The 27,396-nt window shown below is 52.0% G+C and overlaps 1 protein-coding gene across 1 annotated transcript in view; it reads right to left on the bottom strand.

Moving 5' to 3' along the window:
* The window catches only part of SEC14L5 (SEC14 like lipid binding 5), a 44,019-nt gene continuing 16,623 nt past the window's right edge, over positions 1–27,396 (bottom strand). Inside the window, exons 3-16 of the mRNA XM_059693091.1 lie at positions 26,139–26,288; positions 25,641–25,772; positions 23,954–24,082; positions 23,137–23,329; positions 18,159–18,271; positions 16,150–16,339; positions 13,842–13,930; positions 13,679–13,749; positions 12,147–12,318; positions 9,441–9,569; positions 8,447–8,581; positions 7,850–8,077; positions 6,380–6,540; positions 1–3,601 (exon numbers count right to left, since the gene is read on the bottom strand). Coding sequence (XP_059549074.1) covers positions 3,490–3,601; positions 6,380–6,540; positions 7,850–8,077; positions 8,447–8,581; positions 9,441–9,569; positions 12,147–12,318; positions 13,679–13,749; positions 13,842–13,930; positions 16,150–16,339; positions 18,159–18,271; positions 23,137–23,329; positions 23,954–24,082; positions 25,641–25,772; positions 26,139–26,288 — 2,004 coding nt within the window. The 3' untranslated portion in view covers positions 1–3,489. The remainder of the gene's footprint in view (positions 3,602–6,379; positions 6,541–7,849; positions 8,078–8,446; positions 8,582–9,440; positions 9,570–12,146; positions 12,319–13,678; positions 13,750–13,841; positions 13,931–16,149; positions 16,340–18,158; positions 18,272–23,136; positions 23,330–23,953; positions 24,083–25,640; positions 25,773–26,138; positions 26,289–27,396) is intronic.

The raw sequence follows: 27,396 nt of genomic DNA, 5'->3' as shown, positions 1-27,396 counted from the left end.
TATGTCCAAATCTAAAACATTTAATGCTTCTGGTTGGAGCAAATATCAGGCCCACAAGAAACCCCTTGTTTCACTGGCTGAAACAGACTGTGAGGGACAGAATTACACTACTCTCATTGAACATTCATATCACAGGGGGAGAAATCCCAGGGGGTCCCACACGCCCCTTATGTCAACCTGTGGCGAGAACAGTCTCCAGCTGGTTGCGGGAGACACCATTCCGAATGGTACTGTTCTAGGTGAGTGGATTTGCCCCCCAACACACAAGCAATTTCTGAAAGGGAAAGAGGAAGGGAAATAATGTCCCGACACCTACTTTTCTCCGGATGCACCCGGTGCTGAGCCTTCTGTCCATGAAAAGCAGTGGCAGGCATCCTCAGGAAGGAGTCTGCAGTCTTTGGATGAGAAGCATTAAATAACCAGAATAACCGCTGACTTTTCTGTGAGCCGGGTGCTGGGCTGTGAACTTCAAAACGACGCAGTGAACGAGGTAGGCACTGCTGTCCCCATTTCACAGATGAGGGGACTGAGGCACAGAGAGGTTAAGTCACCTGCTGGAGGTTACACAGCTGGGCCTGAACCCCACCCTGTCTACATTTTAAGACCCAGGCTCCTAAACCCAGGGCCTGGGCAGGTTCTGTTGTGAGTGGGTTGTTTCTGTCCTGGTCACAACAGGTTAATGAACTAGCTGGAGAAAAAAGCCAAGCCAAGGAGCTTCCAGCCCTGGCGGCCGGGGATCTTTAGAAGCCAAGAGCTTGGCAGCCCTTCCTTGGATTTTTAATTCCAAGCCTCTCAAGGTAAAAAGATGGCGTATTGATTGATGATGTTCCAGCGTGGGCCCCAGCGACCTTCAGCAGAGAACCGTAGCAAACACCACTATGGCCATCTGTTGCTTCTCTGGCCCAGCTCCCTTTGTCCTTGGGTGACTGGTCCTCAGCCATCCCACTATTGCTTCTGGAGAGACTGTCAATCACAGATTTCCCACCCCCTTGGCCAAGACATCCACAGGAGTGAGCATGCAACTCGTGCAGGGCCAATCTGAGCCCTCTGTGGCATTGAAATGATAAGTGTCCCTCCCGGCCTGAGAGACGGTGAGCCCTGTGGTTGTAGTCTAGGGGATGCTGGCAGCCAGCCACTTCGCATCAGAGAGAGGAGAGGACGAGGCTGGTTTGCAAAGAGATGCAGAGCCAAGAGGCCTGGGTGAAGCAGAGAGGGAGAGAGGGGGTAGCTCTGAAGGGGAGAACTGAGTGGGTCTGAGGCCCCTCGCTCTTCCTATGAAAGCTGGACTGTGATGGCAGGCGCTCGTCTCTGGAATCAGCAGATCCAGGTTCCAGTTATCAAAATCCATTTCTAACCCCAAGCCAAGGAAAAGCCTCTCCCTCCTTCACTGGGTGCTAGTCTTACCCGATAGGTGTGCAGGGAGTGCTAGGGCAGCCAACCCCAAAATGCTTCCAGGATAACACGTAGACTTTAGGGGCAAGCTCGAAATTCATCTAAAGATAGTAAGACCGTTCGCAAATTGCTCTCAGTGATAAGTGCCTGGTCACATGGCAGCGACTCGCTTTGAGAATGTCTCCAGTCTCCCTCCCTGCCTCTCTCCCTCACACATGGGCACACACGCCTTGATGCAGGATGCAGTTTTGGATTTTGTTCCTATACCTGAGAAGCAGACGGAAAACTACAGAGGTGGAGGAGGCCCTTCGTGTAGAACAAAGTTTGTCTCCTGCCCTTGGCTCCAGGTTTGGGGTTGAGGTTGAGGTGGTATGGGAGTAAGCTTCCTCTTCTTGCCCCATCATGCCAAGTCTGCAGGAAGGCTACGATCCCCGAGGTTATAAATCCACCCCTTGGGCAAGGCCCAGTGACCCTGGGTGTTGGCCAGAGATCACCCCAGCTGTAAGCAAGGTTACCAGAGAAAAGTAACGCTGGGCCTCTAGGCCCCAGACTGGAGCCCAGCTGCCTGCCAAGCCATGTCAGTGAGGTCTCTCCCAGGCAGGCCAGGCAAGTGCGTGACGTGGGCTAGGGGAGGTGGGGATCGGTGTGGCCCAGCCAGGGTAACAACTGTGTTTGTGGCCTTTATGTGTCAATAGTGGGCCTGTTTTGCCAACACTCCCAAATGCCTAAGGGAAGCCAGAAATCCTGATTTCTGGGTGAAATGCCCCAATTTTTAAAACCACTCTGTAGGCGAAAACCAAAAACACTAAAGGCGGGCCAGATCAGACTGCAGACTGCCACCTGCTGACCTCTGACCTGTGTCTTTTTGGAGGCCCAGAAAAGGAAAAGAGAAATGGCCTCAGGCCCCAAGGATATACAAAACTCTCCCACGCAGGAACTTGGGGAGTTTGTCAATAGTGGGGCTGGTCCCAGGAGTCAGGTCTGACCCAGGGCAGACACAACAGTCACAGCCTCCATCCCACAGGGGGCCTGGTGCCAGGTTGAGAACCTGGATCCAACATACGTGCAGCAAGCCCTCCTGATGGGCCCATTGCATGTGCCCGTGAATGGGTACCCTTTATGTGAGTCTCCATAACTTACAACCAAAGGAGTCCTAATTCAAGAGCTCCCAGGAGAGAATTCAACAGCCTGAAACTTAGCAGAAACCCCGCACCTTCCCATTTTCTTCAAGTTAGGGCTGGCCAGGGGGAGGCCCTCCCAGCCAAGTGCTAGGAAAATGGATTTCAAGTCCAGAGTGGGCTGCTCCCCACAGAAAGCAAAGCCTGTAACTCATATAACTGCTCTCTGTGCCTGTCTTGGGACACAGGGCCTCGCTATGCAATCAGATGCTATGATGAACACACGTCATTTCTGCCTGCCCAGTATTTTTTCCCCCTTCTTCTTGGGGGACCCCAATATTCTTAGAAGCCCTTTGTGCTTTTTAGGCCGGGCGGTTGGCTCCAGGCACAAGCAGGTGGTCCGGATGGCCAATCACTGTACCCCCTCCCCACACAGTGATTAGTCCAGAGTGGACATAGACCCCTGCTGGCCAATTAGTGTTCTCCATTTCCCTGGCAACAGTGATTGGTTCAGGGACCAGCAGGGCCCCGGGCAGGCTGATTAGAGGAACTTTGGGAGAAGGAAGTTCTCTTCTGGAGCTGAGCTGGGAGGAAAGAGGGAAGGAGCCTCATGGCCGTGGGGAAGGCACCTGAGAAGGAGGCCATCCCAGGGCAAGCAGAGGCAGAAGTAAAGGGCGGGCTGAGCCTCATGACATCCCTGAGCTGCCAGAACAGGCAGACTTAAGGTGGCCCCCCGCCCCCCCCACTCCTTGGCTTTTCGTTACACAAAGCGCAAAGGAGATGGTTCTGACTTAGAAGCTCCCACCACACTCAGGCCACAAGCTGAATCATTGCTGTCAGCTCGACATGCCAACTTTGGCAGCGTCCAGACCGGGGCTGCAGACCATGTGGTCCCAGGTCGCACGGCAAGCTGGCTTCTGATGGTAGACACTTGAGGACGCGGTAGGCGTGCGGGCTGCCCCGCGGGGCTCAGTCCTGGCTATCTGGAGACCAGGGAGCTGCTGTGAGACTGGCTGGAGGAGGAGGAGGAGGTGGTGGCGCTGAGCTGGGAGAAACGGCTGGTGCAGGATTCCAGGCTGGACATGGAGCCCCTGGGAGGAAAGGCACAGATAGCAAAGTATTACCTCCTGGTGGGGATACAGGCCTGGGGCCCACAGCGGAGGAAAAGCTGGTGATGCTGCAAATGAGGCCCCAGGCCTCTTCCCACAGGTGCAGAGGGAAAGCAAGTGAGGCCAAGATGAGAAATGAAGCTCCACCGGTACCCCCTGCAGAGCCCAACCTGCCACAAACCATTCAGGGGTTTCCCTGACAGGGGACCGTAGCATAGCCCAGAAGGCGTCCCACAGCCTGAGTACCCAGCTCATCTCCAGCCTCACCCCCCACCTCCTTTCATCTCTTCTGACACCCATCTCCCCTGACTTGGGACATTTGCATGTCTGTGCCTCCTGCCAAAAGCCTTTCTCTCCTGCCCACTTTGTCTAGCTAACTCCCAGTCCAAACTTCAGAGTAGAGTAGAACTTTCCAGAACTTTCTGTGATGGTGGACATATATCTGCTCTGTTCATCACAGCAACCATTGGCCAGGTGGGGATACTGGGCACTGAGGAACTGATCTTAAAAAATATGTTTTTATTGCCTTGGCCGGTTTGGCTCAATGGATAGAGCGTCTGCCTGCGGACTGAAGGGTGCCGGGTTCAATTCTAGTCAAGGACACATGCCCAGGTTGCAGGCTCAATCCCTAGTAGGGGGCATGCAAGAGGCAGCTGATCAATGATTCTCTCTCATCATTGATGTTTCTATCTCTCTCTCCCTCTCCCTTTCTCTCTGAAATCAATAAAAACGTATATTAAAATTATTGTTATATTAAAATAATAATAATAAATATATATGTTTTTATTGATTTTAGAGAGATTAAAAAGATCATCAGCTGCCTCAGGCATGTCCCCTACTGGGGATCGAGCCTGCAGCCCTGGCATGTGCCCTGACTGGGAATTGAACCAGTGACCTCTTGGTGCAGGGTCAATGCTCAATCACTGAGGCACACTGGCTGGGCCTGAAATTTTAATTTCATTTCATTCTAATTGCCAAGTTTAAAGTGCTACCTGTGGCTAATAGCTATTTGGTTGGACAATGCAGTGTTAGGGCCTGGCTACTCAAAGTGTGGTCCAGGGACCAGCAGCACCACCGTTTTCTGGAGCTTGTTCGAGCATACACTCTTGGGCTGCATTTTGACAAGACCCACAGGTGATCTGCGGGCACACCACTTAGATCTCAACTCCAAGGTCACTGCCCAGACGCCTCCCCCACACCCCACCCACGCTGTGCCAGGCCCCTTGCTCTGTGCTCTGACGGCGTCCTGTGTTAGGACCTCGAGCACCTCTTGGCTGTGTGACCTCGGATAAGGACCCCAGGTTGGAATACCTTCGTGGCATCCATCGCCCCACATAATTACACACTGTTGTGATGATGTGGTCTCCTGCTCCATGACAGCAGACTCTGTCTATCTGTCCCCCACCCCTCAGGGCCCAACCTGGCGCCTGCCCACTGAGGGTGGCCAGGAAACAGCCCTTGAAACTGGTTCTCTCATGAGGCTAATGAGGGGCAGGGCATCCTGATCCCCCATGTTGACCAGACAGGCTAGTGAGCAGTGTCCAGCCCACTCCTCCTTCCCCACCTACCCTCCTAGAGGCAGCAGCCCCCAAATGCCTGTGTCTACATTTCTGAGCCCCTCTGGCTCCAGGAGGAGTGGCCTGGTGTGTGTGTGGCAGTGCCATGTGGATCTGGTTATGCACATGTGCCACAGCACCTTGTTGGTCCCACGGAGGGAGCTCCAGAGCAGGGTGGCCGGAAAGGCATACCCTTGCCTTGCAGGTCAGCTAGAACTCCTGGAGAGAGCTCCCCGGTGCCATCTAGTGGAGGGGGGTGTAAACAATGGCGCTCACCAGCACCTCCAATCCGAAAGAGTTCCCTCAGATCTCCAAGAGCTCTTGCGGTTCCCCAGCCTCTATGCGTCTCTCGTCCTCTCTTTTGTTGCCCAGAAGCTGCTCAGTCAGCCCTCAGTGTCTCTCAGGAGGATTTGCTCTAAGTGTAGGTGACTTTCCAATGTGCTCATAGGAGGTGGAGGAGGTGGCGGAGGTGGCGAGTTCTGCGGCCTCTACACCATCATCTCGGACCGCCTCTAGAGCATTATTTTTAGACAGAAACTAACAGGCACTTCATGAAGCAGAATGCAAAATCACATGCATTTTTAAAAGATACAATGCAAGGCCTAAAGAAGCCATCTGCTGCACCTCCTCACCCTCTGCTTTTTTTTTTTTTCTTTCTGTTATCGAGTGCTTACTGAATGGCAGGCTCCCTCCACCATTTCATCTCATGACAACCCACAACGTTGGGGCTCCAGTTCGAGGCTGAGAGAGGTGAAGTGACTCCCCCAAGGTCACACAGCAACCAGGAAGTGCTGGGGGTCTTAGCCATTGTATTTCCCTGTCTCTTTGATAAGAGTTGTCTGTGAGGCACTGTTGTAGACTGTTCTAGAACAGTCCGAACGCTGTTTTATGAAACTCTAGACGTGAGGGGAGGTCCAAATAGCAGGACCTCAGGCTCCCCCCACTAGTCCACTAGTCAATCTGGTATGTTGAGCTTCTGTCCAGGGTTTCATTTGAGGGGGAGAGTCTGCCGCTGAGGCAGTTTTGACATGGTGTCCAATTTCTCACACTAAGGTGCTGAACCACGGGGAATGTTTGACGTACCAGTGCCCCACCCTGGAGAGGCTGGGAGGCAAACAGGGGAGGTGAATGCAATGCCCCGAGCCTGGCCTAGAGGGGAGTTGGGGCCCTTCCCGCCCAGGAGCTGAGTCCCAGCCCCTCCTACCTGAAGTCCTCAGACGCCAGCACCTCATAGTAGTAGAGGAGTTTGCACCTGGGGCCAGGGCTGTGCAGGGCCGTCAGGACGTCCTCCACCACACTGCCAGGGGGGCCATGCACTTGCCACTGGAGCAGATAGATGCCGGGCCACCGGGTCACGTGGGAGCCCTGAAACAGCAGCCGCGCCTGAGGCTCTGGTCCTCCTGGGGACAGAGCCCCCTTCTCAACCTGCCCACCAGCACGTCCTTCCTCTAAGTCAGTGGTTCTCAACCTTCCTAATGCCGCGACCCTTTCCTCATGTTGTGGTGACCCCCAATTTCATCGTTACAAATTGAACATAATTAAAGCATAGTGATTAATCACAAAAACAATATCTAATTATATATGTGTTTTCCGATGGTCTTAGGCGACCCCTATGAAAGGGTTGTTCCACTCACAAAGGGGTCACGACCCACAGGTTGAGAACCGCCGCAAGCGTTTCCCGGAACCATCATTTCTCCCCTCCACTGTTACCCCCAGATCCCTGGCACCTGAGAGTCTCCTCTGAATCTGGGGGAGGGGGCCCGGACTGGGAGTGGGGCTGCAGGACAGCAGGGGTGTAGCCAGGTTAACTGCGTGGATTGTGTTGGGCTTTTGTTCTGTTGAGTGGGCTTTGCACACTGAGGAGTTCTGGAGAGGGACTTGGGAGGGAGCTGCACAGGTGGTTAGAGCTTATTGAGAACCAAGAGAGATCAAGAAAGAGGGGTGTTAGCTGTTATGAGAAGAGCAACTTCTTCAGGGAAGGGCATGGATGTTCAGTGAGACCCTGGGGGTGCTGGTGTGGTAGACTCCCCATGGAACCTTCAGGAAGCTCTGCATTGCTCGCAAGTACTTGTGTGTGTGTGTGTGTGTGTGTGTGCTGTGTGTGCATGTATGTCTGAGTGCTTATGTGAGCACATGTGTGAGCATGTGTAAGTGTGAGTGTGTGTGTGAGTGCATGTGTATGTGAGTGAGTGCATGTATGTGTGGGTGGGTGAGTGTGTGTTTGGGGGCCTGTGATGTTTGACCTGTAAGCACTGGCCTCGTGGAGGATGTGAGGTCAGCAGGGTGGCTCATGTTTGGTGCCAGATCCGCGTTCTGTTTGCAGACCTCCAGCTTCTGTGCTGTGCCAGTTCTGGAACTGACTGTGAGTCAGCGATCACCCGGAGAGAAGGAGGAGTGCAGATCGCAAACCCCACACCCACAGGCTCTGAGTCATCCCGTCCGGCTTGGAGCTTGGAGACCTGTATCTTTGGCACGAGTGGCAGGGGATTCTGGGCTGGGGTCCTGAGGTCTGGGTCCTGGGTCTGCCAGGATCTGTCTTTCTCCCCCACTGTCCCACAAGGTCCCTGAGGCCGAGGACCAGGTCCTGTTTGTCCACTGCTGTGCCCCCAAACCCTGACACACTGAACACTCAGTCCTGCATAATGAATGAATAAATGAACCAAGGAATTCGAACCTGAATGCTCTCCCCTTCCCGGCAGATGAGGGGGGCCTCCACAGGGCTGTAATCTGCACCCTGGGTCCCCCCTTTGTCCATCAGCTGCCCGCTGGCCCTGGCCCCAGGCTCCCGGGGCCCCGGCTGGGGGGCCTGCTTAGCGTAGCACAGGCTGAACACCACATCCCCTCGTAGGATGTCGAAGTCCCAGGTGATGACTGATTCCCCCTCCAGAATCTCCACCGCAACCTGCATGGGGACAGGCGAGGTCTGAGAATGGATCCCCCTCTAACTGAAATGCCTGGGAGGTCCACCCTGCCTTGGGTGCTGAGCCACAGCCACTGACTGACAGACAAGAGGGTACAGGTGGTTAGAGCTTACTGCCGGGCCCTGCACGTCCAGCCCTCCCCACAGGTCGGGCTGGGATAGACTGTGGCTGAAACAGGCTCTTACCTTCAATTCTTGCCCACATCCATCGTGTCCACACCTCTCCTTACAGGGTTCTCCTACGAGCTTGCCCTCAGCAAATCGCTAGCATGAGAACCCTCTACTCTGGGAGACCCTGACCTATAATGACACCCCAGCCCAGGGGGTCCTCCCAGGCCAGGGCCCCAGCACCTCATGGGGAGCCCCACGGAGCACACTGGCCGGCTGGTAGGTCTCTCGCCACTCGTGCAGCTGTTCTGCATGCTCCTGGTCCTCTTCCATCAGATAGAGGGACTTGGGGACCAGCCCTCCTTCGGGGACATTACACTGGGGTACAAAGACAAAGGTGGTAGGTTAGGGCCCAGTCAGGCTCTGTGTCCCCTGAAACCACACTTACAACAGGAATCTCTTCGTGAGCTGGGCACTGGGCTTCCTTGACCCTATTTGCCGGTAACCACCTGACCCACAACAAAGCAGTAGGAACTATTATTCTTCCCATTTCACAGAGGAGGAAAACAGAGGCTCAGAGAAGTAAGGCAGCAGAAAGTGGCTGAGCCAGGGCACAAGCCCATATCAGGCTCCCAGGCGCGCACTGCTTCCCACTCTGCTGGTCTTGCAGGCCCGTTCGCTAAATATAAGTCATGCAGACATATCAGGACAAGTGGAGAAAACAGGCAAGTTTGGCAAAATTCCTAGGAAATCTGCTTTTGATCCCCAAATCATGCAAACGTGCTGCTTGGTATTTCTATTAGAGAAGGGAGAGGGGCCTGCCCTCCCACAGCCAGATAAGACAGCTGTGAGCAGGTTCATGCCTAGTATCTCACCCCTGTGGTTGTGAGTTGGGGATAAATTCCTTTGGGTACACTGGCTGTGGGGTCCAGGCCTCTGGGCCATTTGAGTCACATCCCCCTATAGCAAACGGTAAGTCTGACTGCATCCTAGCAACCTAGCTTGGATGGGGAATGCAGGGTGGGTAAGCCTTTGTCTGGCCTGGTCTCTGGACTTCTGGAAACTCCCTCACTGCGTTTGAAGGAAGCAAGGGAAGGCTGCCCTCCTTCAGGGAGGAGTCGCCTCTATTTGGGGCAGCTTCTAGAACAAGCCCTGCCCCAGCATGCCCAGGTCCTCGAGGCCACACACTGCCCCTCCTCCAGTCCCGCGCCCCCCCCCCCCCCCCCCGCAGCCTCACCAGGCACTCCCCCCCAAGGAAGTCGGGGATCACGTCTTTATCCAGGTAGTCAACAAGGCCTCCGGGGTAATTGCTGCCACTGTAGATGAGGAACTTCTGGCGGGTGTTCTCATTGATGAAGGGGCTGATCTGAAATGGGGGAGATGGAACAAGATGAAAAGTTGTTTTTTAATTGAGAAGTAATTTGCACACCACAGAATTAAGCACATTAAAGGGAATGATTCAGTGGCTTTTAGCTCATTCAGTATGTCATGCACCTGTCACCTCTATCTAATTCCAAGACAGTTTCTAATTCCCCGCAGAAGGACACCCCCACCCCCATTAGCAGTCACTCCCTGTCCCAAGCCTCCCAGCCCCTGGAAACCACAGTCTACTTCCTGTCTCTACAGTTTTTCCTGTTCTGGGCATTTTGTATAAACGGATACGGTATGAGGCCTTTTATGTCTGGCTTCTTTCATTTAGCATGATGTGTTCGTGGTGCCTCCATGAGTTATAAAAAGAAAGTATTTTATCCGTGCTTCCTTTTTATGGCTGAATACTATTCCACCGTATGGATGCCCATGTTTTGTTTATCCCAGATGGAATCTCAACACTGCACTCTAAGCTGCATGTCAATCAGGCTTTTCACGAGATCCTCAGTGCTGGTGTGGTATCGGGTTCAGTAAATAGGTGGGGAAGGAGGGATGGAAGGAGGAAGGAGGAAGGAAGGAAGGAAAGAAGGAGATGGGGGGGGGGTCTTCTTCTCCTACCCCTCCCCCACCTCAGGGTCCCTGGAAGCCACAGCTCCTCTGGCAGCTGCCACCCTCACCCTGTTCCAGCTCTCAGGGGCTCTGATGACAAGGCTATCCCCTCCCCTTGTCCCTGCAGCCCTGGGTGGTCAGGGCTTGCTGCAGCGGCTAGTCCCTAGGGGCCTCTCCGTCTCACTCACACCACTGCAAGGGGCTCCTTCCTGTCACCCCACCCCTGCATTTGCGCCATCCATCGGGTGAATCTGCTTTTCAGCCAGGACGCCAACTGCTGGCTTCCACCCCCACCCACTATACATCCTCTTAGGAAATCTCCAACAGCAAAAAGAATGCAGTTTTTACAAAGATCAGGACATTTGGGGATAAAAAGCTTTAGTAGCAGGTCCTGCCTGTCCCTCCCACAGCTCCTGCTCCCCAGCCCAGCTTTGACTTAGTCCCAGAAGCCAGAGAAGTTTTTGCCCCGGAAGTCTGCTCCTCCTCTCTGGCTGACAAGCCTCCAGGGCTCCCTACTGCCCCAGGACAAGGTCCCCTCTTCGCCACAGCCTGGACCTGGCAGCACTGGTCCCTGAGCATCTGTCTTCCCAGCTCCTCGGGGCAGCCGGCCTCTTTGCTCCTTTTGGCTCCAGCCCCCGGCACGGTTTTTCAGTTCTTCTAAAGCGCATCGGCCTCCGGGCCCTAGCCCATGCTGTGCAGGTCACCTGCCATGCCCTTCCCTCTGCCCTGCCCTCCCGGACTCCTGCTCCCTCCTCAGGTCTCAGCACAAGTTCCCTTCTCAGCGGGACCTTCCTCATTCCCCCAATCGAAACTATCCCCCTGCGCCAACCCCTGCCTGGCTTAGTCTCCCCAAGAACCCTGACTGTCCTCATGCCCATGTCACTGGGAGCCATGAAGCGTTACTTACTTGTGTGGGGTTATCTGACTTAACTCTCCCCACCCCCACGATGTTGAGGGGGAAACACAGTGGCTCATGCATTCAGAATCCTCAGGGCCTGGAGACGTGCCTGGCACATAGTAGGTGCTTAGTAAAACATTGAGTCTGTTTAACTTTAAACTCTTGAATCTCTATTCTGGTCAAACCTCTACTTACAGCAGTGCTTCTCAGGCTTTTGTGGGCACTGAATGTGGGCATGCGCGCACGTGTGTGTGTGTGTGTGTGTGTGTGTGTGTGCGTGCGTGTGCACACACACACACACACACATTGGCACTGGGTAAGATGCTAACTCTGAGTCTGTAGGATCTGGAGGGACCTCAGGACAGTGGTTTTCAACTGCAAGTGACAACCTGTCAGTGATTGTGAAATCAATTTAGTACATGGTGACTAGCCTGTGCGTGTGTGTGTGTGGTGTGTGTGTACACGCATGCATGTGCAGGGCTGCAGTGTAAAGTGTATTTCTTACTATGGGTCGTGGGCAAAACGTTTGACTATCCCGGTAGCATAGGATCCTCAGAACCTGCTCACAGGGGTCCCGGGAAGCCTGTCCAATTCTGAGTGTCCACGAAGCAGGACAAAGGTTACACAAAATGTGCTCTATCCGTACAGTGGAATATTTCAAACATAAAAAGAAATGAAGTCCTGAGAAACGCTGCCCCGTGGATGAGCCTGAAAACATTATGCCGAGTGAGGAATCAGGCGCAAATAACCTCATCCAGTTTGATTCCATTGATATGAAATGTCTCGAATACGTAAACCCACAGAGACACAAAGTAGGTTCGTGGCTGTCAGGAGCCCGGGGGAGGAGGGTGGCAGTGGCTGCTGACGGTTTCCTTTTGGGGAGATGAAAACGGCCTAGAATTAGGTAGTGGTGCTGGCTGCACAGCTCTGTGAAGACACTAAAAATCACGGAATGGTGCACTTTGCAGTGGTGAACTTGATGGTGTCTGGGTTAGAAGAAAAGACACCGGACAAGCAGGCAGGGCCGCTCACAGAGGGTCCCCTCCCATCTCCGGCCCCTGCTCTTACCAGCGTCCAGAGCACAGGGAAGACGCGGGGGGCGCGCACGATGAGCAGCCGGCCCAGCGTCTCGGGGTAGTGGTCCTCCACCACCTCAATCATCCGCAGGAGGGCCTTCACCCCCGGCCGCCACAGGTGCCGCATGTTGAGCCCTTCCAGGTCCACCAGGCAGGTCCAGGAGCTGCAAGACACGAGCCCTCACTCCACCTTGCCCTGCCACCTCTCAAGGTCCCCAGCCCCCCTGCAGGGACCCAGGGGCTGACAGGCAGGGACAGACAGGCTCAGTGAGGCAGGGCTGGGAGCAGAAGGGGCGGGGCCCACAGGACACTCCTGGATCCTGCCACCATGGTGAGGCCACGTGGCAAAGAGGCTCAGAGTGTGGGCTCGGAGGCGGGGCCCCCAAATTCCAGTGTCACCTTCACCCTTGAAAGCTGTGTGACCTGGGCAACTTCCTCCTCCTCAGGACAGTGGCTATGACAGTAATAGTCTCCAACTCAAGCAGCTGTTGTTAGGACTAAATGAGACGTATATGTAAAGGGCAGGCACATAGCACACACTTGGTAAAAGCTGCTTATTACTACTGATTGCTGCAAAGATGCTGATAACAAAATAGAGCTCAAGCACTCCTGGGTTTGCCACCTGCTGTGTGGCCTTGACCAGGTTACCTAACCTCTCTGTGCCTCCATTGCATTAGTACTAATTCATCAGGAAAATGACAGTTTTACCGCTGCACTCGTCCCTGGAAGCCTCTCCACCCCAGCTTCGTTCCCTTCACCCTGCCAGACCACCACCACACCCTGCAGCCCTGTCATCTGAGCCACCCCAGATGAACTCTGCCTCGGCCAGGACCCTGAGTGATCCATTCCCCACCCCACCCCAGGAGATGTCCCCTTAGGAAAGCACCCAATGGCGACGTAAGGTAATTTTCATCAAGGTCCGGACTTGGGATGAAAGCTTCAGTAGCAGGTCCTGCCTGCTCCTCCCTCCTGGGACTGGGATAAGGATGCCAGGAATCAAGGTGCTGAGGAAAGCATCTGCTACACAGTAAGTTCTAGATGCATCTCCTAACAGTTACTGTTTCTGACACGCCATGAAGAAGCCCTAGAGCTGGTGATACTGGTCCTGCTCTACAGAGGGGAGAGGTCCAGTGCCTTTGGGGGCGACGGTGCTGTGAGTGCTGGTGTGGGAAACTGGGCTCAGGCATGGAAGTCGGTGGGGGTTGGGGGGGTGGCCAGAGGGGAATAGCTGCGAGTCTGCATGCCTGGGGAGATAGAGTCAGGGTGCACTTGGGGGAGGGGTGTGTCCCAAAAGGCAAAGGCCAGGAGGACACATGGCATGAGCTCTGCCACTTACCCGCTTAGCAACCTGGGGAGGGCATCACTACTCTGAGCCTCAGTTTCCCCCATAAAGGACGGGAAGGCACGGTCCCTGCCTCACAGGATCGCTGTGAGGATCAAGCGAGGACACTTCTGTGAAGGGCCATGCTTAGTGAGCCTGGCTGTCTGTACTGTTCAGGGGCATGTTCCCTGGCGGGTTCTTGCCTGATGGGACGGCCAAACTGCCTGGTGTTCCCTTCACATCTCTTCTGTCCTTCCTCATTGACGGAGAGAACCTGGAGGGTAGACAGGGCGCTGGCGAGCCTGCACTGGGCTGCTCACCGCAGGCAGCCCCGGGGGCTCCAGGGAATGGGGGACCCCGACTCACGTGCTGCAGCAGTGCCTCCTCCCCCACGGCCTTCATCAGGCCCTTGGTGTCCATGTGGCCCAGGCGCAGGATGTACAGGGGGCGGCCGTCTGTGCAAAGAGGGGGGACGCAGTGTAGGGAATGCTGGCGAGAGGGCGGGTCAAAGCCGTGGTGAGACCTCACCCTCCTCAGAGAAGCAGGGCCAGGCTGTGCCTCACCGTGGCCCATCCCTCCATCATTTACTAATAGCTTGCCTGTTCCTGCGAGGGGCTGACACTAATCATGGTGAAAGAAACAGAGCAGGTGCTAAATACACGGGTTTACACCGTAAAGGAAACGGAGTGAGGTGCATACAGCAACTCTCTGTATGACCCTCGCTACTATTGTGAAAACCCCTAACTGTCCTACCATTAAAAGGTTAATTTAAAAACTTTAAAAAAGGAGATGAGCCATGTAACGAAGGAGCATGGAGAGAGTAGATAAAAGTCAGCTGTTAGCTTTCTGTCAGCCAAAGCAAAAAGGAAAAATAAGGAATTAGAGACCAATGCAGTCGATTCTTGTTATTCTCGTTAGCTGTTCTACAATTACCTTGAGCACTGAAGTATCGAATACAGACCCACTGCCAGCCTCTAGTCATAATATTTTTGTCAATACATAACCTTGTTTTCTGTGTTCCTATTTAAGGACACCTTATTCAGTTATACTTTGTTGATTCAGTAACATTGAACGCACGGCCAGCAGCACTATAATGCAGGTCTGATCTAACTCACGCACATCATAGCCATCTTGCACTTAGGAACACGAGACGGCACTTCTGCACTATGCTTGGAGGCCGTTGTAAACAGCAAAATCACAACCAAACGCACAAAAATAAAATAAAGATAAAGAAAGTGGCACTAAGTAGACTGCAAAAAGGATGCTGTTTCCAGTCTGAGCGCTGGAGCAGGAAGGCAGAAAGACGCCCAGTTCCACCTCAGCCGGGGGCGTGCAGCGCGGGCTCTCTGCACACGTCCGCGAATGACCACCAACGCTTCCTGAGTATTGATTTGGGGGCGATAAATGCAGTAGGTGAATAATGAGGACCGACTCCCTGAAGGACAATGTCTCAGCCCGTTCTTCAGGAGAGTCAAGCATTTGCTCTGTTCAACATACAGATGACCCTTAAACAACATGGGTTTGGCTCAATTTATATGCGGATTTTTTTTTCAATAAATATGCTGTCAGCCCTCCAAATTCCTGGGTTTTACATCCAGGGATTCCACCACCAGAAGATCAATGCATTGTTCTACACCATTTTATATAAGGAACTTGAGCATCTGTGGAGTTTGATATCCTCAAGGGGTCCTGGACCCAATCCCCTGCATAAACCAAAGGATGACTGTAGTTAAGTTTTGGGGAGTCAAAAATTATACATGGATTTTTCAGCTGCACAAGAGTGGGTCAGTGCCTATAATCCCCGCAATGTTCAAGGGCCAACTGTGTATGGAATTTGTATATAAAGGGCAGTGAAAATCATGCGAGGCACTGGCTTCAATGGCAGTTTAATTTTAAAAACCCCCCCAAATTTATAGTAGGTTGAATAATATCTCCCCAACATTCACAACCACCCATAACTTCAGAATGTGGCCTTATTTGGAAGTAGGGTCTCAAGAGGAGATCACAGTGGATCGTTGTTGGCCTTACATCCAATGACTGGGGGTCTTTATAAGAAGAAGAGAGGTCTGGCCAGTGTGGCTCAGCGATTGAGTCAAGGGGTCGCTGGTTCGATTCCTGGTCAGGGCATATGCCCGGGTTGCGGGCTTGATCCCCAGTAAGGGGTGTGCAAGAGGCAGCCAATCGATGATGTTCCTCTTTCATCGATGTTTCTATCTCTCCCTCTCCCTTCCTCTTTCTCTAAAAGTCAATAAAAACATATTTTGAAAAAGAAGAGAGGACACAGAGGATACACAGAGAGGAAGGCCATGCGAAGACAGACACAGAGACTAGAGTGAGGCTGGGCCACCAGAGTTCTAAGAGATAAGGAAGGATGCTACTCTAGGGCCTGCAGAGGGTCACGGCCTGCTGACACCTGGGTTTCAGACTTCTGCCTCCAGAACTGGGAGAGAATAAACTTCTGTTGTCTTAAGCTGCCCAGTTTGAGGTCATTTGCTGTGGCAGCCCCAAGGCACTATTTGCCTCAAGCCCAGCTCTGCCACCTTCACAGCTGGGCAGTCATCTCCAGATGCCCAGAAGAGTCCAAAGGAGAAATAAGAAGCCTGGAAAGTGGTATTCACAGTGCATTCAGCAGTGACCAGGGATGCACTGATGTTACGTAGGTCAAGGAACGCACCTATGTCCTGGTAGTGCCAGCCCCCCGCGTAGAACTCCTCCAGGAGGGCAGGGGGGTGCCAGGTCTGAAGGAGGAGGTCCACCTGGTGCTGCTTTCGCCAGCTCAGGGACTGGCACAGCATCTCCCGGGCCTTGTCCAGGTGGAAGTCGCGAGCCCGCAGGAACCGAAGGATGTGCTGGTCTTTGGGAATCTGCGAGAAGAAGGAGGAGCGACCCAGGGAATGGTAGTCCCTAAGCCAGTAGATAGGATTATGGGAAGTGAATCCCCTGTCTCCTCTGAAAATATTTAACTGGGGAAGGATCGTACGCATCCACAAGCCAAGGGGTGCCAGGAGAGACACAGAGCAGGTTCTCCCCCAGGGCTCCTGAAGGAACCCACCCTGCCCTCACCTCGATCTCAGACGTGTGGCTGAGAACTGGGAGCGAATACATTTCTGTTGTTGTAAGCCACCCAACCTAGGGCATTTTGTTTCAGCAGTCCCAGAAAATAAACACACTCCTCTTAACAGTGTGTTATATGAGCTGATAAATAATTCCTCCCCCAACCCCCCCACCCCCGCGTGCTTTTTTTTTTTTTTTTTTTTTTTGCCTTGTTCAGGCTGCATTCCTGCCACATATAACCCAAAGAGTCTAACGAATAGCTGAGGGGACACGTTAAGACCCCACCAGCTCTCCTTCCTTCCTTCCCTCTGGCAAATATCAACCATCAAGGGAACGGCAGGGCCAACCAAAAGCACCCTTCAGCGGGTTCTCGTTCTGAACCAGACTTGGCTCTAAGCACTTTACGTGGATTCTCTTTCACTCACCATGGGAGGCGAATACTAACCTTACCCCAATGTTACCTATGAGGAGACGGGGGTAGACAGGTTACATCGCAGCCCAGTGCTAACTCCCTTGTCTGCCTCCCAAAGTGGGGAGGAAAGGCCATCAACTTATGACTAAGCAGGAAGTTCCAGTTCAACAGAGTTGAAGGTCAAGTCCATGCTTGGGACCCAAATGCATATTGGACCTTCTTGTGATGGGGCTTAGAGTCGAAAGACAAAACCCGCATGCAGTCAAAAATCAACCCTCACAAGTCAGTAAGTCTCTTTTAAAAAGAATAGCGTGCTTGGTTTTGTGAACAGCAGTGGTTGTCAATTGGGGGTGACTGTGCCCTCAGGGGACATTGGTGATGTCTGGAGCCATTTTTGGTTGTGACAACGTGGGGAGAAGAGCTCATGGCATCTAATGGGTGGGGGTCAAGGGTGCTGCTCAAAACCCTGCCGTGCAGAGCACAGCCCCCACCATGAAGAATTGTCTGGTCTTGCCCTGGCCCGTTTGGCTCAGTGGATAAAGCGTCGGCCTGTGGACTGAAGGGTCCCGGGTTCGATTCCGGTCAAGGGCACATATCTTGGTTGCAGGCTCCTCCCCAGCAAGGGCCCTGGTCGGGGGTATGCAGGAAGCAACCAATCGATGTGTTTCTCTCACATCGATATTTCTCTCTGTCTATCCTTCTCACTTCCACTCTCTCTAAAATATCAATGGAAAATATCCTCGGGTGAGGATTAAAAAAAAAAAAAAAAAAAAAGGACTGTCTGGCCTTAATGTTAGCAGTGCCTAGTCCAGTGATGGTGAACCTTTTGAGCTCGGCGTGTCAGCATTTTGAAAAACCCTAACTTAACTCTGGTGCCGTGTCACATATAGAAATTTTTTGATATTTGCAACCATAGTAAAACAAAGACTTATATTTTTGATATTTATTTTATATATTTAAACACCATTTTACAAAGAAAAATCAACCAAAAAAATGAGTTCGCATGTCACCTCTGACAGCGTGTCATAGGTTCGCCATCACTGGCCTAGTCAGTGATAATGCGAGCATGTTACAGACACATGAAACCACATGTAATGAAAAGAAGGCAAAGTCTAAGTACCCAGCATTACCAATGACACAAACTGGTCTCCCTGGCCCAGGCTGGGCAGCTAATGCTGAACCTGCGTCTGCTCCAGCAGGCCCAGCCCCGCACTTGCCTTGCCTTTGTGTGTCTCCTGCAGCCAGTGCCGCAGCTGAATCAGGCAGCTCTCCTGCATGGGCGTGAGACGGCCCAGGCACCTCTCAATGTAGTCTGCGTCCAGCTTGTCCCCTGCCAGAGAAGAAGGGGCTTCAGGACGAGAGGGAGATGCTGTCTCTCTTCCCCGCCCTGTCTGCCCTTTCTGGAGCCCATGCCTGACGGGCCACCTTGGATCTGAAATGTAGTTCCAAGCCACACAGTCGCCCTTTCACCAGATGACAGCCACCTGGGCCCCAATCCTCTAGTCTTTCCAATCCATCCTCAGGGTGGTTCTGAAAACTCACGCTGGGCCAAGCCTGGATCTCACAGTCACAAGTGATATGTCCTTTTTGACCTTCAGAAGTGGAACCAATCCCTGTCTTCTAGAGCTGTCCCGCCCTCTGAATATTTTTTTCCATCGCCCCCCATCCCCTTCCCTTTGGCAAGCATCAGCTTGTTCTCTCTATCTATGGGTCTGTTTCTATTTTATTCTCTCTTTTTTTTTTTTTTTAGATTCCACATATAAGTGAAATCACATTTGTCTTTTTCTGTCAGACTTATTTCACTTGGTGGTAATAATACCCTCTACTTCTAGCCATGTTGTCGCAATTGACAAGATTTCATTCTTTTTTATTGCTGAATAATACTCCATTGTATACATGTACCAATCTTCTTTATCTACTTGTCTATGAATAGACACTTAGTTTGCTTCCATATCTTGGCTAGTCATGCTGCAAAGAACATGGGGGTGCATATATCTTTTAGGGTTAGTGGGGGTTTTTCCTTCAGATAAATACCCAGAAGTGGAATTGCTGGATCATACGGCTGCTCTATTTTTTAACTTTTTCAGGAACCTCCATACTGCTTTCCACAGTGGCTGCACCAATCTGCATTCCCACCAGCAGTGCACAAGGAAAGGTTCCCTTTTCTCCACATCCTCACCAACACTAGTTGTTTATTGACTGATTGATGATAGCCATTCTGACAGGTGTGAGGTGACATCTCATTGTGGTTTTAATTTGCATTTCCCTCATGGTTAGTGATGCTGGGCATCTTTCCATATGTCTATTGGCCATCTGTATGTCTTCTTTGGAGAATTACCTATTCAGGCCCTCGGCCAGTTTTGTAATTGGATTGTTTTGTTGTTGTTGTTAATTTGTATGAGTTCCTTAAATATTTTGGATATTAACCCCTTATCGATGTAACATTTGTGAGTATGTCCTCCCATTCCGTAGGTTGTTTTGCTGATGGTTTTGTTTTGTTGATGGTTTCCTTTGCTGTGCAAAAACTTTTTAGTCTGATGCAAGTCCCATTTGTTTATTTTGTTGCTGTTGTTGCCCTTGCCCAAGGAAATATATCCAAAAACAGATTATTAAGAGTGATGTCTAAGAGTTTCTTGCCTAGGTTTTCTTCTATTTTTATGGTTTCAAGTCTTATATTCAACATATTTATATATTTTTAGTTTATTTTTGTATATGGTATAAGAAAGTGGTCCAATTTCATTTTTTGCATATATCTGTACAGTTTTCTCAACACAACTTATTGAAGAGACTTTCTTTACCCCATTGTATATGTTTCCCTCCTTTGTTGTAGATTAATTGACCATCTCAGCGAGGATTTACTTCTGGGCTCTCTATTCTATTCCATTGATCTATGTGTCTGTTTTTATGAAAGTATCATACTATTCTGATTATTGTAGCTTTATAGTATAGTTTGATATCAGGGAGCATGATACCTCCCACTTTGTTCATTCTCAAAATTTATTTGGCTATTTTTGGTCTTTTGTGGTTCAGTATACATGTTAGGATTAATTGTTCTAATTCTGAAAAGAATGCCATTGATATTTTAATAGGGATCGCATTGGATCTGTATATTGCTTTAGATAGTAAGGACATTTTAACAATATTAATCCTTCCACCCCATGAGCAAGGTGTATCCTTCATTTATCTGTATCTTCTTCCTTCAGTGTCTTATAGTTTTCTTAGAAATAACAGGTCTTTCACCTGTTTAAATTTATTCCTAGGTATTTCATGCTTTTTGATGCAATTGTGAATGGGATTGTTTTCTTAATTTCTCCTCTGACTGTTCGTTATTGGAGTAACAATTATTAGCAATATGCATCGCCTCTGTGAATTCTCCCTACACCCCTGTGAGGCAGGCATCACTATTTTCCCACTTCAGAGAAGACAAAACTGAGCCTGAGAGAGGCTCAGTACACTCAAATGAGTGAATGCATGCAGAGTGGCCAGCATAACAGGCGGCTGATGAATGCCAGTTCCTTTGCTTCTCCATCGCCCCAGGCCCTGTGGGGTGCAAGGCTTTTCTTAAACTGATCCCAGAATACAGTCCATAACTGCACAGATCATTTCCACTGTTCAGTCCCGTCTCACACAATTGGGCTGTTCAGGGTCAGCGTGTGCTGGCATCTAGAGGCCTGGCTATAAGCTGAGGTCCTGTGGCCCACTCTCAACTGTTGAGTGGCAGATGCCGGCATGGTGAGGCATCTCAGTGTGTTAGCTTCTCTGCAGTGGGTGAGACGCTCTGCAAAGAGCAGCCCCGTGGGCATAGCTCTTTTTGTGTGCAGATGGCACAGTGTCTGCACACCCAGCAGCAAGACCCAGCGGTTCCTTCCAAAACAAAGCTCAGGGCTGGGGGTCAGGCCATCTGCCCTAGGAGGCGTCTGGGTAACTAGAGGCAGGAGAGAAGCTGTGCGGGGTACTGTCCAGACCCACAGAGGGATCAGAGGCAGAGATGTTGGAGGCAGGTGGGGGGCTCTAAGCGGGGGGGGGGGGGGGGGGGGCGGTGGCAAGGAAGGGCTGAGGGAGAAAACACAAGGGAGGCAGGAGATACCAGCATCCTTCCAGCCCCCAGGCAGCTGTGAAGGCCCCTTTCACCCGAACACAAAAGCACAGTGATCCAGAGCAGGGTGGAAAGAGCACTCCGTGCCTTCCACCAGCCATCGTGAGTGCCAGCCCCGCTGTGGGCAGACCAGACGGAGAAGGAAGGAAAGGGCTGTGTAAAACAGGAGGGCACAGGGCACAGCCTGCACAGTGTCTGCACAGAGAGGGGAAGAAATGCAGCGTTGTAAAAAAATTTTTTTAATATTATTAAAATGTATGTATGCCCTGGCCAGTTTCTCGGTGGTTGGAGTGTCAGCCCATGCATCCAAGGGTTGTGGGTTTGATCCCCATACCCAGTCAGGGTGCATGCAGGAGGCAACCAGTCGATGTGTCTCTCTCACATCAATGTTCCTCTCTCTCTCTCTCTCTCTCTCTCTCTCTCTCAGTGCCACTCTCTAAAAATCAATGGAAAAAGTGTCCTCAGGTGAGGATTGACCAAAGAATATAATACACACACACACACACACACACACACACACACAATGGCATCCAGCTAGTACACACAGTTGGTGCAGAATAAATACTGTTAAATAGGTGAATTTTGTTCTTCCTAAACACAACCCCGGATGTATTTTTGGTTACATAGAGTTTCTCTAAGTCAGGAAAGCTCTACACTTCCATGTGCCTAGGAGACACTGACAGGTCCAGAGCACAAGTACACATGTTAACACTGGATTCGGGGGGATGTGCAGTTTTGTATCTTAGGTTTTCTTCCTTTAACATCATATTGTGAACATTTCCCATGTCAATACAAGTCTGAAATGTGACAAAAGGCTGATTGCCTTAATATGCAGAGTAGTAAGAAATTAATGGACAAATAGGAAAATGGACAAAGAACAAGAACAGGGATTCACAAAAAAAGTTAAATAGAGTCACTAAACATGAAAAAATAATACTTGGCCTCACTCATAGGAAAGAGGTGATCACTAATCGACTAGTGGTCACTTTTTGCCTTTAAATTTAAAATCTATATATATAAAAACCTAAGTGACCAAACGACCAATTTGGGGGGGCCCAGCCAGCCAACCTCCCATGGTCCTTCCCCCTGGCTGGCCGGCCCCCCGCCCCCAATCAACCTCGATCTCCAGCCAGGCCGAGGGACCCCACCTGTGCACAAATTCGTGCACCGGGCCTCTAGTGTTTAATAATTGTCCTGCAGGGAGCCATAGTGAAGCCAGGAGTAAACACAGCTACACACTTTTGGTGGAACATTGCCTAATACCTCTTTGCAGGCCTAATTGGTAAGTCAACCAAAATTTTAGTTGCATATAATCTCAACTCATCAATTCAACCTTTTGAATTATATGCTGTGTAGATACTCATGCAAATATTTTAAAAACATTTTTGTAATTTGAAAAGAACCAGAAACAACCTAAATATCCATCAGTAGGCCACTAGCTAAATAAACTAAAAATAATCAATAAATGTTTATTAATAAGTAAGTTGTGGTGTAACCACACTATGAAATACTGCAGAGTGCTAAGACACCTGTACTGATACAGAAAGTTGTTCAAGAAACATTGGTAAGTGAAAAAAACAAAGTATCAAATGGAATGTATAATATGCTCTCCTCTGTTCAGCATAGGTTACACATGTATGTATGTATGTATGTATGTACATATTATGCATGTATAGGTGCCTAGATAGTTTCACAAATACAAAACTATTGTTGCCTCCAAGGAGAGCAGAGGAGTCCTACTTCCTACTTGGATTTTTTCCCGCCATGATTATGCATTACTCATATAATCTAAAATAGTAATCAAGCCCGTCTACGGCCATACCACCCTGAACGCGCCCGATCTCATCTAAAATAGTAATCAAACCAGAGAAAAGGGGAGCCCAAAGGCGCCAGATCAAGTCAACTCCTGATCTACAAATAAACCAGTTCTGGCTCTTGGGCTGGAAGAGAGAGAGGACAAAGCAGCCGTGAGAGGGAGGAGGCTGTCATTCCGGGACCCATCCCCATCCCCGAGGGGACCCATGCAATTCTCCCCCCACAGAATGAGCAAACCCCACGCAGACGTCCTAGGACTTCGGGCCTCAGCCACAGTCACCTACCTTCCGTACCAACCATCTCTTCAGCGGGGCCCTGGGTGCTTCTGGGCCCAGGGACCTCCAGCGAGCCGGGATCTCCCAGCCCAGCCTGGGAGTGGGCGTCTTCCTCTCGGACCGGGGCAGGCGTCCACCGGGGAATGTGAGAGATGCCCTGGGAGAGGAGCTCATTCAGGTAATGTTCAATCACCTCCTTCCCCTGCGAGCCAGAGAGAACCAAGGCACATCAGCGCCGGGGCAGGACAGCGGGGCAACCAACATCAGCCTGGGAGTCACCCCCACCTGGCCCTGGCCCCAGCCCTGACACGTGGCTATTAAGCAATTGGAATGTGGCCAAGCCAGATGGAAATGTTTTGTGAATGTTAAATACACACCGGATTTGTGAGATTTGGTACCTCCCAAGTAAGTTTTATATTGATAACCCATAGGACAAAATATGTTATTAAGATGAATTTCATCTGTTTCATTACACTAATCTACTCAGTGATGTGTCTCAGATCTTTAAAACAAGCGGAGACAATTTTACCCAGGAAAAAGCATCATACAATGTCCCTTCTGGGTCCACAGAGTTTACACACAAGCCTGGGAGCCATCAGGACAGCGATTATGGTGCCCCCATGACGGGCTTGCTGTCCGTCCATCATCTCCTGTAATATGGCCATTGTGAGAATACCCATTCTACAGATGAGGAAGGTTAAGGGTCTTGCGTGATGTCACAGGAGTTGTCAAGTAGCAGAGCGGGTTTTGAACCAGGACTGGCAGCCCCCAAGGTCTGTGCACTTCTCTCCCTGGGACGGACGGACGGACGGAGCCTCTCTCTTACCCTCTTGACGTTGGCTGTGTACTGCTTCATGGCGATCTTCTCCAAGGCACTTTCAAAACCAAAGAAGGACCGGATGTCGAGCGAGGCAGATTGCTCAAAGCAAGTCCACTCTTCATTCTCAGGGTGGACCTGAGAGCAAGGCAGGGGCGATGACGCAGTCTCAGGGAGGGGGACACCAGGGCTCTCTTGGGGGCCTGCGCCAGCCAGAGCATTCAGTGGACAGCACTGTCACAGCTTGCAACAGCCGAGGGGGCCAGCAGTGCCAAGAGCCCCCGCCCAGAACACAAGGTCTAAAGTGTTAGAGAACAGGCCCTGGCCAGGTAGCTCGACTGGTTAGGCATCATCCAGATACACCAAGGTTGTGGGTTCAATCCCCAGTCAGGGCACATACAAGAGTCAACCAATGGATGCATAAATAAGTGGAACAACAAATTGATGTTTTTCTCTCTCTCTTCCTCTCCCTTCCTCTCTCCCTTCCTCTCTCTCTCTAAAAATCAATAAAAAATCTTAAAAAACAAACAAACAAAAAAACACCTGTAAAATGCCATGGCTGCCACAGAAATGCCGTTTGGGATCTAGCACAGCTACATTATCTCATTTGCTCCTTCAGCACCGCTAAGGCAGGCTTTGCCGAGGTCCCCTCTTACACACATGGAAGGGTGGCTCAGGAAAGGGAAAGCATCTTGCCCAATGTCACTCAGCAAGAAAGTGGCAGCGCTGGCTTTAAAATGCCCCCCAGAGGCCTCACTCCAGGCCTGAGGCCAGCAGGGACACCTCCCCCCCCCCCGCCCCCCGCCAACCCCCCTGCAGCTGCAGCCCTCATCCACCAAAGGGTCACACCTGCTGTTCCCTCCCCCAGGACTCACTTCCCAGCCTCTCACCCTTCAGATCCCAGCTTCAATGGCACCTCCTCAGGGAAGCCTCAGGGACAGTTACCAAGACAGCTCTTATTTTCCGTAACTCTAGCTGGTGGATCCCTTCTAAGTATGTGTAACAGTTGTAAGTCTATACTGATTTTTTGGGGAGGGGGGGTTCTGGTCTGTGTCTCCCACTGGAATGGAAGTTCCAAGAGGGCAATGGTCAGGCCCATTTGTCCACTGTGCCCAGCACCTTTCAGGGTGCCTGACACATAGTAGGTGCTCAATCAGTATGCACTGGAGAATAATAAGTATCCTTAACTATATTAAAAGATACCACATATGCAGGACTTAGTATATGCCAGGCACTGGTCTAAGGGGTTTGAATATTTTACTTCCTTTAATCCTCACCACAACCTATGTGGCAGGCACCATCATTAACCCCATTTTACAGGTAGAGAAATAAGGCGCAGTTTCATGAGGCAGGAAAGGAACGAGAAGAAGGGAGGGCAGAGAAAAGTTGCCAGGTTTAGCCAATTAAAAGCGGGATGCCCAGTCACATCTGAATTTAAGATAAACAACAAGTACTATTTTAGTAAGTATGTCTCAAACAGTATTTTAAACTACTTAAACAAACAAAAAAAAAAAGGTACGGGCTGTGTATCTGAACTGCAGACGTAGGGAGCGGCCTGCATCCTATCTGACAAGGCCCTGAGGGGGCGGGAAGGAGGGAGGGAGGGAAGGGGGGAGGGGTTGGCCGGGAAGCGGGTGCTCCAGCCGGCGGGTGGAGGGGGACTGGGGGCGGGCGGGGTCGCCCTGCGCGCGCTCACCGTGTAGCTGCAGTTCTCACGGACCACCACGCGGCTGGCGAAGGTCTCGTTGTGCGCGTCGATGCGGAGCGTCCTCTCCTTCCAGTTCAAGACGTTCCTCTGCACGAAGACCACGTGCTCCACCCCTGCGATCTGCAAGGGACCGGGCACCGGGCGCGCACGGGGTGAGGGATGGGGGCACGAACCCGAGGGCTGGCCCTGTCATCCCGAAACCCGCCATCCCCAACCCCGCCCCACGCCTGCCCACTGCCTGGGTCGGGGTCCCCGCCTTCATCTCCCCAGCCCTCCATTCCCGGACCCCTGCTCCCCACCCAGTCCCAGCCCAGCCTCCTGGCCCTGGTCCCTCCGGATGCAACGATCCAGCGGCCCTCCGACCCAGACCCCACCGCGTATCCCCTCTTTGCGGCCCAACACCGGACCCGCCGCGTGGCCCTACCCCTGGCCCCAGCTGTCACCCACCACCCTGTCCGACCTCCTCCTCTGCCCCCGGGCTCCCACCTTCCGCAGCAGCCGCGGGGCCTCCACGCGCAGCCGGCAGCTCCGCTCCACCACGTGCACCGCCCCATCGGCGCTGCGGGACTCGAACACGACCTCGCTGCCCAGGAAGACCGGGATCTGCGGGCAGGTGGGGAAGCGCTTCTCGTAGGCCTGGGGGTAGAGGGCGGTGAGTGCGAGGGGGTGGCCCAGGTCCGCGGGGCACAGCCCTCCTCCTGCCCTGGCTGGAACGGCTCTCATTGCTCATTGAACAGAGGGCTCTGGGGAGTGAGAACATTCCTGGCCCCTGGGAAGCGTGGCCACTGCTGTTTTACCAACATCACTGTCCACACAGCGACCTGGCAGATCACTCTTTGGATTTACAGTTGAGCTTTTGCCCTTAGATGAAAGAGTGGACTTTAAAAGAAAGCATCTTTCAGAGGGGAAAATGCACCTACAGAAACCACCGCGGACCTCGCACTCAATGGTGACAGGCTGAACCCTTCCGCCTCGGGGCAGGAGCAACGCAAGGCTGCCTGCTCTGGCTGCTTCTATTCAACCTCCTGGAGGTTGGAGCCAGAGCAGGTAGCTAGGCAACTAAAAGAAAGAAAAGGCATCCGGATTGGAAGGGGAGAGTCTGCCAGTTTGGGAAGTTCCAGAGTCCGAGCCAGTCAGAGCCACTGGGGGGCGTGTGAGCACTCGTGGCTGGCGGCATTCAAGCAGGGTCTGCTCCAGGCGCCTGTCACAGCCCACATGCCCTGGAATTAGAATCAAAGCGAGTTCCAAATATAGTGCCGGCATCTGAGGACACACTTCCACCCCCATCCCTCCCAGCGGAAAGGCGCACCCACACAGCTCAGATTGACAGAGACAGGAGGGGGGCGGGGGGTGGGGGTGGACGCGTGCCTGGTGCCCTTGGTGTTATCCCAGCCCCACAGGCCAGCCCAGCCCAGCCGTCCTCCGCCAGGGTCAGGAGGATGGGGCTGCCTCCTGCCATTTGTCAAATCTGGTTGCTTTGTACAAACACGCCAGCCACCAGCGTTGGAATAGGCATGCTGATCCCGGGGGGAAAGTGCACCAGGGGGCTCCCAGACAGGGGTCCGGACTCTGAGGGCTGGCAAGGGAGGACCCTGAACGCTCTTGCAAAGGAAGGCATTTCCCCACTGAGGAGGGAGCCTTGCTCTCTCTAAGCCTGTGTTATCATCTGGAAAATGTGTACCAAGCTCGTCTCCCAGAAGACAAAACCAGGTTGATGAGCTCATGCGGAGCCTGGCACATCACA

Source organism: Myotis daubentonii, chromosome 4 (assembly GCF_963259705.1).
Source record: "Myotis daubentonii chromosome 4, mMyoDau2.1, whole genome shotgun sequence".
Lineage (NCBI taxonomy): Eukaryota > Metazoa > Chordata > Mammalia > Chiroptera > Vespertilionidae > Myotis > Myotis daubentonii.
Note: the sequence above shows the minus strand (reverse complement) of the source record. Positions and strands in the feature narration are given on the sequence as shown.